This window comes from Prunus avium, chromosome 3 (genome assembly GCF_965620075.1).
Source record: "Prunus avium chromosome 3, drPruAviu1.hap1.1, whole genome shotgun sequence".
Classification (NCBI taxonomy): Eukaryota; Viridiplantae; Streptophyta; class Magnoliopsida; order Rosales; family Rosaceae; genus Prunus; species Prunus avium.
In genome coordinates, this window is record NC_142286.1 from 34,022,291 (window position 1) to 34,036,429 (window position 14,139).

The 14,139-nt window shown below is 35.9% G+C and overlaps 2 protein-coding genes across 2 annotated transcripts; one reads left to right on the forward strand and one right to left on the reverse strand.

Moving 5' to 3' along the window:
* Nucleotides 1–10,118: 10,118 nt before the first annotated feature.
* Nucleotides 10,119–11,048, forward strand: LOC110764299 (aquaporin SIP1-1). The gene has a single exon (XM_021967226.2). The coding sequence runs from the start codon at nt 10,212–10,214 to the stop codon at nt 10,932–10,934; it is 723 nt and encodes a 240-aa protein (XP_021822918.2). The 5' UTR covers nt 10,119–10,211; the 3' UTR covers nt 10,935–11,048.
* A 1,284-nt stretch (nt 11,049–12,332) lies between these two features.
* On the reverse strand, nt 12,333–14,139 carry LOC110764259 (5'-adenylylsulfate reductase 1, chloroplastic-like). The gene is made up of 3 exons (XM_021967187.2): nt 13,959–14,139; nt 13,026–13,507; nt 12,333–12,932 (listed from the first exon to the last, which is right to left on the reverse strand). The coding sequence occupies exons 2-3, from the start codon at nt 13,467–13,469 to the stop codon at nt 12,768–12,770; spliced, it is 609 nt and encodes a 202-aa protein (XP_021822879.2). The 5' UTR covers nt 13,470–13,507; nt 13,959–14,139; the 3' UTR covers nt 12,333–12,767.

Sequence of the window (14,139 nt, forward strand, 5' to 3'; positions counted from 1 at the left end):
GCTGATAAAATCCATCCTGAGCATGGTTCTGTGTTTGCTAGGTAACAGACTCCATATTTATCCAATGGGGCTGAATTTTGGATATGTTATAGTATACACCCATTGGAACAACTTTCATGAAGAATGTGGCCTCATCCGAGCTATGTAGGTTGCTGAAACAAAGCTTGCAATATGACCTACGAAACTGGGCTGGCAGGGGACTGTAGCCAAAATTGAGTTTGTCTTTAAGCTCTTCATCCATTCATCCAAATTAGGCCCTAACATGCATGGATTCCATCATTTACTATCCAAAGCCCTCATTATTACCTAAAGCTCAATGAACTGAAAGATAAACACAAAAAGGATTAAAAGCACAAGTTTAACTCAAAAACATAACCAAATCATAAGCTAGAAGGGTACAAAATGATATACAATTATGAACCGATCAAAGGCCTTGTGGGACGGCTGTGCATATTTATAAAAAACCCAAATGAGAAACTCACTTAAATCCCACGAAATTAGCACAATACATGAACAAACATATATATATATATATATATATATATATATATATATATATATATAGACCGATTTCCATAAGTCTTTCTAGATCTAGTCGCTGAGTTTGATGAGCGAGTTGAGTGCCTGAGAGCGAGATCTTCTTTGAAGAAAGTGAAGGTCGAGATCTTTCAAATCAAACCTTTCAACCAGCTTTGATTCTCAAATACAGAACCTCCCTCTACATCTTATGGATCTGTGAAGACCTCAATCTCTCAACTCCTTCATTGATATCGATTTTTTGATGATTTTGTAGAGAGTTTCATGAGGGTGTTTTAGAGAGTGCAGGAGGGTTTCAAGGAGGGAGAGATAAGGTTTTCAGAGACGGGGGAAAATCTGAAAATTTATTGAGCGCAAATTCACTTAAGTAGCCTTTTTTTTAGCGTGTTTTAAAAGACGACGCTTGTTAATGAGAGATAAGGTTTTCAAAGACGGGTGAAAATTTGAAAATTTGTCGAGCGCGAATTCACTTAAGCGGCCATTTTTTCGCGTGTTTTAAAAGACGACCCTTTTTATCAAAAACCGTCGTCTTTACTTAATAATAGACGACCCTTTTTATAATAAAAAAAAACCGTCGTCTTTATATATAATAGACGACCCTTTTATAAAAAACCGTCGTCTTTACATATAATAGACGACCCTTTTTATAAAAAACCGTCGTCTTTACATATAATAGACGACCCTTTCATAAAAAAACCGTCGTCTTTACATATAATAGACGACCCTTTCATAAAAAAACCGTCGTCTTTACATATAATAGACGACCCTTTCATAAAAAAACCGTCGTCTTTACATATAATAGACGACCATTTCATAAAAAAACCGTCGTCTTTACATATAATAGACGACCCTTTTAAAAAAAACCGTCGTCTTTACATATAATAGACGACCCTTTTTATAAAAAACCGTCGTCTTTACATATAATAGACGACCCTTTTTATTTATACTTTCATTAAATACAACATAAGATTTTGTGGTATCCACTAGTGTAAATATTTTAAATTGAAGATCAAATTGAGTCATTGTATTCATATAGGGTCAAGGAGTGTAGCTGTAAAAAATCATCAAAATCGGAGTTAAAATAACCGTTAAATCTTGATTTTTCGTTTATAACCGTCGAAATGTTTTGTCCCGTTACTTGTTCTCTGATTTTTTTTTTCCCAATTTTTGGCGTATATGATCACGATGTGTAAACAAACAAGTTTGACGGTTGGATCGTTGAAACTAGTTTCGTAGAATGCGTATGCCATCAAAACAATATATTCACTAACAATTAAGAGTTTATTTATACTTTCACTAAATATAACATAAGATTTTGTGGTATCCACTAGTGTAAATATTTTAAATTGATGATCGAATGTAGTCATTGTATTCATATAGGGTCAAGGAGTGTAGCTGTAAAAAATCATCAAAATCGGAGTTAAAATAACCGTTAAATCTTGATTTTTCGTTTATAACCGTCGAAATGTTTTGTCCCATTACTTGATCTCTGATTTATTTTTTTTCCCGATTTTTGGCGTATATGATCACGATGTGTAAAAAAACAAGTTTGATGGTTGGATCGTTGAAACTAGTTTCGTAGAATGCGTATCCCATCAAAACAATATATTCACTAACAATTAAGAGTTTATTTATACTTTCATTAAATATAACATAAGATTTTGTGGTATCCACTAGTGTAAATATTTTAAATTGATGATCGAATGCAGTCATTGTATTCATATAGGGTCAAGGAGTGTAGCTGTAAAAAATTATCAAAATCAGAATTGAAATAACCGTTAAATCTTGATTTTTCGTTTATAACCGTCGAAATGTTTTGTCCCGTTACTTGATCTTTGATTTATTTATTTTTCCCGATTTTTAGCGTATACGATCACGATGTGTAAACAAACAAGTTTGACGGTTGGAACATTGAAACTAGTTTCGTAGAATGCGTATGCCATCAAAACAATATATTCACTAACAATTAAGAGTTTATTTATACTTTCATTAAACATAACATAAGATTTTGTGGTATCCACTAGTGTAAATATTTTAAATTGACGATCGAATGCAGTCATTGTATTCATATAGGGTCAAGGAGTGTAGCTGTAAAAAATCATCAAAATCAGAGTTGAAATAACCGTTAAATCTTGTTTTTAAAAAACCGTTATCTTTACTTCACAATAGATGACCCTTTTTAAAAATAAACCGTCTTCTTTACATAATAGACGACCCTTTTTTAAAAAACCGTCATCTTTACTTCATAATAGACGACCCTTTTCATATAAAAAGGGTCGTCTTTACTTAATAATAGACGACCCTTTTTATAAAAAACCGTCGTCTTTACATATAATAGACGACCCTTTTATATGAAAAGTGTCGTCTTTACTTCATAATAGACGACCCTTTTCATATAAAAAGTGTCGTCTTTACTTAATAATAGACGACCCTTTTTATAAAAAAACCGTCGTCTTTACATAATAGACAACCCTTTTTATATGAAAAGGGTCGTCTTTAATTCATAATAGACGACCATTTTCATATAACAAGGGTCGTCTTTACTTAATAATAGACGACCATTTTTATAAAAAAAAACCGTCGTCTTTACATATAATAGACGACCCCTTTATAAAAAAACCGTCGTCTTTACATATAATAGACGATCCTTTTTATAAAAAAAACCGTCGTCTTTACTTAATAATAGACGACCCTTTTTATAAAAAAAACCGTCGTCTTTACATATAATAGACGACCATTTTTATAAAAAACCGTCGTCTTTACTTAATAATAGACGACCCTTTTTATAAAAAAAACCGTCGTCTTTACATATAATAGACGACCCTTTTTATAAAAAACCATCGTCTTTACTTAATAATAGACGACCCTTTTTATAAAAAAACCGTCGTCTTTACTTATAATAGACGACCCTTTCATAAAAAAACCGTCGTCTTTACATATAATAGACGACCCTTTTCATAAAAAGGGTCGTCTTTACATATAATAGACGACCCTTTTATAAAAAAACCGTCGTCTTTACATATAATAGACGGCAGTTCTTTCAAAACAACCATGTCTTTACCAAAAAAAGGACACTTGATTTTTAAAAGACGACGCTTGTCATACCTGCTGTCGTTGTTTTTTGGTCAGATTTTAACTATGAAGAAAAGCTTTTTAATAAGACGACGCTTTTTTATTTGTGTGCGTCGTTATAAAAAAATTCTCAACAGTATCTCCATTTTTTAGTTGTTTAAGTCACTTATCCACGACGGTTTTTTGTTACCGTCGTCTTTTTAAAAACAACGACGGTTTTTTGTTCTTCCGTCGTCTTTTTCTGGTCGTCTTTTGCCCTTTTTGTAGTAGTGCCCACAACAATGTAGCTATTCAAAATATCACCAATGCTCCAACATTGCTCAAATAGTTAAGAGAATATTAACACCCAATACAAGGAACGTCAATCAAACAGTACCACGTATAATGTAATGCTCACAGAATTTAATTAAATCAATCTCCGTAAAGGTTCTCCAAGAAATCCCTACCTCGTTTTCAAAGCTAATTCCAAGTTAAGAAAACACACAAGTTAGGACCTCTAACTCCTCCAGAAATTCTATCCCCACTAGCCTTCTTTCTTCCTTTACCTTCTTCCTCTCTTTCTCCGTCCCTCTCAAGAACTATTACTTTGCATGCGTTGTGTGCAACCTCAAATACCAAGTGTTTGTGTTTTCAAATAAGAAGCAACGGAGGGACCTATTTATACTAGAAGAGAACATGCATACTTATTCTCCAAGAATAGAATCTACTTATCCTCCAAGTATCATAAATATCTACTATATTTAATAATTAAGTGCTTGTATGTGTGCATGTGTCAAAAGAATCAATATAGACAAGCCACCTCAAGTTAAGATGAATTCCTACGTGTTGCTTCACCAAAATTCTATTGCTAAGAATGCATGTGAAAGCTCCACATGCTAATTCCAAGTCATGGTTTGTTGACAAGGAAAAAGTAACTTAATAAAGCAAAACAACACATCCACTTAAGAGCTAGTTAATTATATATAAAGATTTAGGCTTAGTTTGGGGTTGCTTAACTTTTAAAAGAAGCAGCTTATTTTTTAAGTTTTGAATGAAAAAGTGTTTGGTAAATCAAGATAAGGCTGCTTTTTTTCAAAATTGCTGTGACTCACAGCAGATTTCAGAAGCAGCTCAAGAGGTGCTTCTCAAAACTGCTGCGGATGGAAGCATGCGGAGCAATTAATGAAACATTCAAAATACCTATAATACCCCCATTCATTTTAGCAAATGACATATGTTATCCTCACTTTCTATTCTACGTTAAGGTACTGCAACTCGATTCTTCTTCTTTTCTCTGGCAACTCGACTTCTCTGCAACTCGATTCATCTTCTTCCCCTCCGACCAAAAAAAAAACCCAGCCCCTAGCTCTCCACTCCAGCCACAAAAATTCAAACCACATCTTAAAAAAAACTCAACCCCAGCCCCCTAGTCTGTGATATCCACTCCAACCACAAAAGATCCAAACCCCAAATATATCTTCAAACATCTGTATGCTAATTGTGGAGGACCAAAATCGATAGCAACACAAGCATCTACCCTCCTTCATCAATGATTTTCACAAAAAATAGATTCTTGAACCCATCAACAATTCGTTGACCTTCTCTTGGAAACCAAAATCAAGGGAAAGTTGAAACTCAAATCAAAACCACAGGAAAACAAAATTTTCATTTGGATTTGATTTCCTTCTTGTTGTTTTCTTTGATGACAACACAGTTTTTATTTGGGTTTGGGTTGAGTTTTTGGTTCTTAAAATTCTTGATCTGGGTTTTTTCTCTTGGTGTTTTGGGGCAATGGAGAGAGAGAGATACAGGTGGGTACCGTGGGATGGGGTTTTTTTAGGATTGGGGAATCAGTGGGGTTTGGGGGGGGCGGGCTGTGAAGGAAGAAGAAAGGAGAAAGGAGAAAGGAGAGAAGAGGGAGAGGAAAAAAAAATTGGGGCCCGTGAAGGAAGAAGAAAAGAGAAAGGAGAGAGGGAGAGAGAAAAAAAAAAAGAAAAAGAGGAAATGGGGCCTGAGAAGGAAGAAGAAAGGAAGAAACAAAAAGGAGAAAAATTATACATTTTTTATTTCTTATGGTAATTTTAGGTTTTGAAAAAAATTTCATGCCCTTTATTGTCATTATACACTCTCACAGCACTTCTATAAAAAAGTTTACCAAACACTATGACACTGCTTTTTATACTCACAGCACTTTTAAAAATCTAGATTACCAAACACTTTGCTGCTTCACTTCACAGCTGTTTATTTTCACAGCACAGCAGAAGCAGTTTTTTTTAAAAGCACAGCAATACCAAACTAAGCCTTAATGGAATAACATACATGTAAATATTGAAATGGTATTATAAAACGTAAAACAACTATACATATATATTTCTATCTTATCAAGATAACTACATTTATAATAGAATTTATTTATTTATTTTTATAATCAATAATGAAGAAAACAGACTCTCACAGCAAGCTTCGTGTTAATATTTAAATAGTATAGCCGCGCGGCTATACGCTTAAAATATTCAAATATATTAATATTTAAAGAGTTTAGCCGTTCGGATATACTTTTAATATATTCGAATGTATTTAGAAAGTATAGCCGTACGGCTATACCCTTTAAATATACATTTTTGTCATATCGTTTTAGGGTTTAGGGCTAAAATACCACTTTAGCCCATTGGGCTAGAGTTATTTCTACAATTATTTTATTTATACAAGCGATATTGGGGAATGAAAATTTAAATTCTTTCTGATACCTCCCATTCTAATGATTTCTAACTATTAGCCTGGGCAAGAATAAAAAAATGGATTTTATTTATAACAAATAATACAGGTTAAACCCATAAATACAACAACAAAAAATAGGGATCTACCAACATTTTGTGGATCTAAGAAGGTTGAATTTCATAGTATAAAATTGCTTAGGATTGCTTTTTTTTTTTTTTGGTGCCAAAAACCTGCTTCACTTTAAAGTTAAGTAGTTTAAGGTGTTTGGTAAAAATAAAATATCCCAATTATTTTAAAAGAAGTAGCCTTTTGACAGCAGCTTTTAAAAGCAGACTCTGGGTTGCTTTTCAAGGCTGCTTTCAAAAGAAGCAGAGATGAACTTTTAATGAATTTTTTAAATTCCCAAAATACTATCATTCATTTTAAAAAATGACACCACCTCCACTTCCACATCTAACTCCACCACTTACACCACCACATTCACTACCTCCACAACCACTGCCACTACCGCCACCACCACCATCACCACCACCAACACCACAACCACCACCTCCTCCAAAACCTCCACATCCACCACCATCTCCACCACATGAGAATATATTGGGAGATGCACATACATGAGATGCCTTTCTAAATTCTAACCTTATGAACTACACAACTAGCTAGCTCAACTAAGAAATGGTTTTGGTCAAGTAAAAAATTTCCTAGTCAACACCTTTTCTGGATCACCCCTACCTTTAAACATGTTATAGGTGTCTCGCATGACAGGTTTCGGACCTTGGCCAATCTGCATTCATCTGGTATGTGGTTAGAAGAATTTTATTCAACTTTTCACTCAATGCATGGGAGTAAAAAGCACTTTAAAAAGTTTTTTAAAAATAATATTCAAAGAGTATAGCCTGCTATACCATGTTTTTTTTTCTTCAATAAATAGTATAGCCGGGCGGCTATACTCAGGACTTTTTTATTTATATTTTTTGTATTAATGCTATACTGGGTCCTTTTATAAAAAAAAATCTCTGATTTTCTTTTATCGATAAGAGTAGTTTAGAGCATTATCCATTACTATCACTTCATTACTCGAGTCTCCATTGTCCCATTTTGATTTGTACTTTTCCACAGTTTTACCCATATAAAAAATTTAGGATTTTCCCGTTTAATACTTGTATTATACACGTACATATGTATTTTCAATAATACTTCCATTTTTCATACACATTTTAAAGACTCGGTACAATACATGTTTTGTAAAAAGCATACTATTGCAGTCCCTTGCAAAGTGACCAAACTTGTCACAGTTGTAGCACTTTGGCTTGCCCTTAAATCGACACTAATCGAAATGCAATTTTTCACAGTGCCTGTAAGGATTTCTAGCACCATCAATGGATCTGTTATCCCACTTTTTACCTTTTGCCTTCCAATTCTTCTAGTCCTTAGTGTTTTGATTTCCAGTGAACTTAACTGGTTTGGAATTCACACTAAGACTAGCAAATGCTCTCTCAGTTTTGTTTTTAGAATGCCTATCTAGCCTTAACTCAAAACTCTTCAAAGAGGCTACCACTTCTTGTACCTCAATCACATTCAAATCCTTCGAATGCTCAATAACAGAACAAATGGAGTCATAAGCTGATGGCAAACTAATTAACAACTTTTGAACAACCCTTTCTCGAGATAATTCCTCTCCATAGCTCTGAATTTGATTTATTAAATCAAACAGTTTTGTAAGATAAACAGAAAGTGATTCATCATCTCTCATTCTTGCATATTCAAACTCCCTACGAAGACCTTGTAATTTAACACTTCTAACATGTTTATCACCATGGTATTCTTTCTGTAGAATGTTCCATGCGCCTTTTGAGGTTTCTTCATGAGAGATTCTAGGAAATATCTCATCTGAAACTACTCCCTGAATTAGTCCCAGAGCCTTAGCATCCTTCATGAGTACCTCTGTGAGAGTCATCTTCCTAACACCACTTGATTCTTCTTTTTCTTTCTACTTTGCATCGGATTCATCAGCCTTCTTCAAATATGTGTTGTCAAACCCTTTTTCAACAAAATCCCACAACCCATGAAACTTGAAGATGGTTTTCATCCTTATACCCCAAAATTCATAGTTATCGCCGTTGAAGATCGGCACTTTCAACTCGCCACTACCTGACCCAGCCATGTTAGACTAGATCACAAAAACTCGAGCTCAATTTCGAGTTTCTCGGTAGCTCTTTCACAGATCCAAACGCCCAGTATCAGTTGATCCAACCTGGCTCTGATACCATGTTAGCATACACAGACTGTTATCCTATATGTAAGGTTCAAATCTACAAACAATGGAGCTAGAAATCTTAAGAAGATGAAAGTTTCAAGAGAGAGAGAGATTTCAGAGAGAGAGAGAGAGCTTGAAGAAGAAGTAAATGAATTACTTGCTTTCATTCAAACGCACCCTGTGAACATGTAACCGTTGGAAATAGCATATTCCTTCATTACATCATTCAAATCTAGCCATCCATTCACCTACCCTATAAAATAGTGACATATGGCACAAACTATCACTTACTCTAAGATTACATCTTAGCTACACACTTGGACTATAATCCAAGAGCTGACATTTAAACTAAATTTAACTCTTAGTTCTTATAACATTTCAGCATATACACTTATAAACCAACAATAACACCATTTTATGGTCACACCAAAAGAAGAAAAAAAACAGTTCATAACTAGGGGTGGTGGGCTTTCAATTATCCTCTTTCTAGTTTTGGGTTTTCGGGCCAAGTAGTTATGTAGAGGAAGATATACTAGCCCAAGCTAATAAAGATGGTTGGTAGATGTTGGCGACGAAATTGCACATGAGTCTTGCGACTATGCAACTCTGAATGCTTTTGGGAAAACGACAACGACATTCTATTCTACCGAGGTAATCAAGAGTGTTTGATTATGAAAATACGTTATAATCAATCATAATCACGTGATTATATTGATGAAGAGAAAAGTATTAGATTCCGTCTTGATGGAGGGATTTGAAAGAAAATTTTGAATTTGACAATAAGGTTAAATTTAATTTTAAAAAATAAGAATTACATTAGTTTGAATGTATTTGAAATAAATTAGATTTAGTACATATGAAATGAATTTGAAATGACTACGTGTAAGGAATCAATTGAAATTCATTTATTTTCTTTGTTTCTTTTTTATCCAAATCTTGGCATGCATGCCAACGGAGTCTAGCCCAGTGGAAAATAACCTTGACTTGCAGACTAATGATCTAAAGTTCGAACTCTCATGGCACTGTCGTAGTGTGTGTGTGTTAGAAACTCTCTCATACTATAGTTTAGACTATCACTGGTACACCCAAAAAAACAACATACATGAATTTTACCTTATAATGTCACCAATAATGGATACCTTAGTGTTAAGCATTAGACATTTTTCACAACCCGTATGTATAGTCCTCAAAGACTCAAGATTTTATTTTATATTTTTCATGGGTAAGACTTGAAGCAAATGGCATTACAGTAATTACATAATTACCGAACACGAACGCAGGTATGTCATCCAATCCATTAACTATTAAAAAAAATGTTACGTTTAGCTCGTGTTCTTCTCTTATTTTTGGTAGGTAAGCAAGTGGGGGAAGAATAATTGGTGGAAATGGTTTTCTGATGGCAAAAGGTGCCGTCTACCTACACCCAACCATAATAATTGACATGTATGTATGTGGTTTGTTTGTTTCTAGGATTTTGGCTTACATGTTGTTCTCCAACATTGGTAGGCCACACCGCATTTATATAGGCCCCAAAATAAGTAGACCAAACAGCACCTAAGGCCGTTTAGGATCATTAAGCGAAAACTGTGGTTTTACATGTGAAGTTAGGAGAGGTGAGGCAGAGAAAGCAGAAGAAGAAGATAAGATGGGGGTGATCAAGGCAGCTCTAGGAGATGCAGTTCTGACTTCCCTGTGGGTTTTCAGCGCACCAAGTATGGGGGTTTTCACAGTCATCATCGCCTCGTTTCTTGGCGTTCAAGCTGGGTCTTTGCTAGGCCTCTTCATCACCACCATAGTTGCCACAACTCTGATCCTAGCTTTCAGCTTGATAGGCAAGGTTTTGGGTGATGCCAGCTTCAATCCCTCAACCACTGCAAGTTTCTACGCTGCAGGCCTCACCCCCGGCACATCTCTTGTCTCCATGGCCGTCCGCTTCCCGGCTCAGGCAGCCGGTGGAGTAGGAGGTGCCAAGGCAATTCTGCAGGTGATGCCAAAGCAGTACAAGCATATGCTTAAAGGTCCTTTTTTGAAAGTGGATTTGTACACTGGTGTCATAGCTGAGGGGCTGTTGACTTTTGTTCTCTGCTTTTCTCTGCTTGTGATTATTCTCAGAGGTCCTAGAAATCTAATACTGAAGATATGGCTGCTTTCAGTTGCTACTGTGGGACTGGTTGTTGCAGGTGGTGGGTACACAGGGCCTTCCATGAACCCAGCAAATGCTTTTGCCTGGGCTTATGTGAATAATTGGCACAACACTTGGGAGCTGTTCTTGGTTTATTGGATTGGCCCCTTCATAGGAGCAACTTTGGCTGCTTTGGTTTTCAAGACTTTGCTTCCCCCACCAATAGCAAAGGAAAAGAAAGCCTAATTAAGATTCAATAGCAGATAGATAGCTTTGCTGTTTATGCATCTCTTCTCTTCTTTGTGTATGAAAGATTCTCATTGGTGAAGTTTAAGACTCAGCTTCAATATTGCTAATTAAGCACTGCAGAAATCTTAAACCATTTGCCTTTTGTTTGGAAGCAAAGAAAATAAAATGAACTTTCTAGGAACAATGTAGTGCTAATTGTCTTCGTTCAGCTTTATCACTATCTAAAGCAGCCGCATGAATTTGTTCTGGGTTTTCTTTAGGAAGAAGTGATCTGGCTTCGCTTCTCTTTGCATCCGTGTAAGCTAGAAGAGTTCGCCCAAAAAGGAGGCCTCTCTTCAAACAGAGGCCCAAGGCTTGCTTGAGTAGAAATCACCAATACAAACACGGATTTATAAGCTTCTGCCTGCTTTACCGTCATCGAACACACCCCTTCCTCCATGATGATGTAGCTCAAACGGTTAAAAGCATTCACTCATATACATAATGTATCCAATTCCCCTCCTGCCCAAAAAATGTTACTTTTTCAACACCTAAGCAAGGTCAAAGTTCAGAATCAGAACAAGCAATGGACTTATTGAACATACAAACACGGATTTATAAGCTTCTGCCTGCTTTACCGTCATTGAACATGCCCCCCCACCCCTATGCAGCTCAAACGGTTAAAAGCATTCGCCCGTGTACATGATGTCTCCGATTCCCTCCTCCCAAATGTTGCTTGTATAAGAAAAAGAAAAAAAGAAATATTTTCAGCTCCTAAGCAAGGTCAAAGTGCAGAATCAGAACAAGCAATGGACTTGTTGTTTTGGGCTTAGTTTTTCCTTGTTTTGTGCTCTTTCTCTACAGAGGCCCTTGTTGTGATGGTTTTCTTTTGGGGTTGTTTGCCAGAATATGGTTCAATATTCGTTAATATGGTGGGCAAGTTGGCCAGAATATGAATCTGGTCCTGAAAGTTTTGTGCAAGAAGCATAATTAATCAATTCAAAATCCAATGCCACGCCCAGAGTGAGGAGGGTTTAGTGATGCCAAACACCTGTTAAACCCTTAGTATGAGTTCGTTGCTCGCGTAAGGGCGATCCATCTTGATGACAAATTCCACGATAATGAGAAATAGGAATTAATCATCGCTAGTTTCTCCCGAGGGCAAATTTGTTTCTTCGTCTTTACAAAAAATAAATTAAAACAAAAATAGGAATAATTAATTGAGACACGTTCAAAATAAAATAAAAATCCTTTTGTAGCGTATCATTTTTGTGTAAGAAGCATTATTAATCAATTCAAAATCCAGTGCCACGCCCAGAGCTATTAGCTACCATAAAACACCTCTTAAACCCTTAAATCAAACTCCCAGATCATCATCAACACTCTAAATATATTTTGAATGTTGCAAATAAGAGATTATTGGAAGCAATATACTGAGATAGATAGAATATTTATGAGTACAAACTGCAGGAATTTCACAGCTCAAAAGGAAAGCTGTCTCACTTAAACATTGGAATTTAAAAAGTACACAAATATATTGTGCAAATTATTAAAGCACGAAATCAAACTGATCATTCTTGCTCACAAAAGCCATAACATAATAGGAAATATACAAGACTGCCACCACATTTGCTCCTGATATTTCAGGCAAAATAGGGGCAGACTGTGTGATCAGGTGCATTAACAAAACACACATGATCACCAAAGACTTGAAGTTGTAAAGGGGAACTCTTCAGTGGAACATAGTAACTCTTTAAGAGATCCTGGTGTTCCACACCAGAAGATCCATGGGACTTTGATCATGATCTTAATCATTATCATCATGATCATAGAGGACATCAATAGAAGCCATCAAGTACATATCATTATCGGCGTGGACCCTTTCGGAAGAGTGCTTGATGGGTATGCAGGTGTGGTGTTCGACGAAAAGCTGCTGAGAATAGAATCCAAGCTGCAACTCTTGCTTCGCATGTGCTCATCATCAGAAGTGCCTGCCTTCTGTCCTTCAGCCAAAGCCTATTTCATTATCAAAATGAAAAACCAAATATTTGATTAATCCATGAGATCCAAGTACTACATATGATATTATTTGGCCAAGAACTATCTTACCTGGCAAATGTGGCACCAAATATTAAAGAGCACAACAAGCCATGGTGCACATGGGTTCTCAAACCTGACATCTCCTGTTTTTAGCCCACACTCCTTGACCTTAATTACCTCCTCCAACCACCACCTCCGCAGCCACCGCCCTTCCCATTCACACTGACAGAACAAGAGGAGCATAATATTGCATGGCTTGAATGTTGCAGTCGAGATAAGTTCCCGAGAACAATAATGCAAGCTAACTGCAGGCACATCCATGGCTTGAACTACATGAAGGAAGTTCAAATATTGATGCATTTCTTGGCTACCTATGTTTGCTTTTCGGTTCCATGCCATGATCACTAGGCTGCCAATTGCACCATCCAAGCCTTGAAATGAAGCCACATTCATGTCCTCATCAAATAGAACGCTACCAGAATTCGGGTACAAGATCTTGGACAGGGAAACCATTTTGTTCAAACTCAATCAAAGTGACATCCTCAGCTCCACTGAACAAAACAAGATGCATATATATTTTCAATCAAACTGCTGATCACATTGTGACAAATATTTCTACAAATTACCTCTTGGCAAAGTTTAAAAAACATGGCATAATAAACAACTCAAAATATAAAATAATTGACAACAAAGGAACAAAATATTTCAGTTTATTAAAACCAGAACTAGTTGGCTTCTAATAAACATTATTAAGACAGATCTTCAAATTAACATTCCACTGATAGGCTAACACTGTTACACAGATCTTCTCTTCCATTGGCGCAATCCGAATGTAAGATCACATAAAACACAAGAGTAAACAACAAAACCCAGATGGAATGTGTACTTAAAGACAAAACCCAATAAGAAAATCCGCTCTGGCATGAATATTTATATATGCAGCAAGAAAACCAAATGAAAAAGAAAGGAAATTAAAATATTAAATTAACAGTACGTACGTACCATGGAGATCAAGGAAAGAGGTTGAAGATGAAGTTGGCGAGGGAGTTATAAAGAGCTTGAGGCAAAGTAACAGTCTGAGAACGAGAAGCTTCAGCCGAGGCCTTGATCATGAACAGTGCTCTAAAACTCTCTCGCATATAAAGAGCATGAGGCAAAGTAACAGTTTGTGACGTGTAATCCG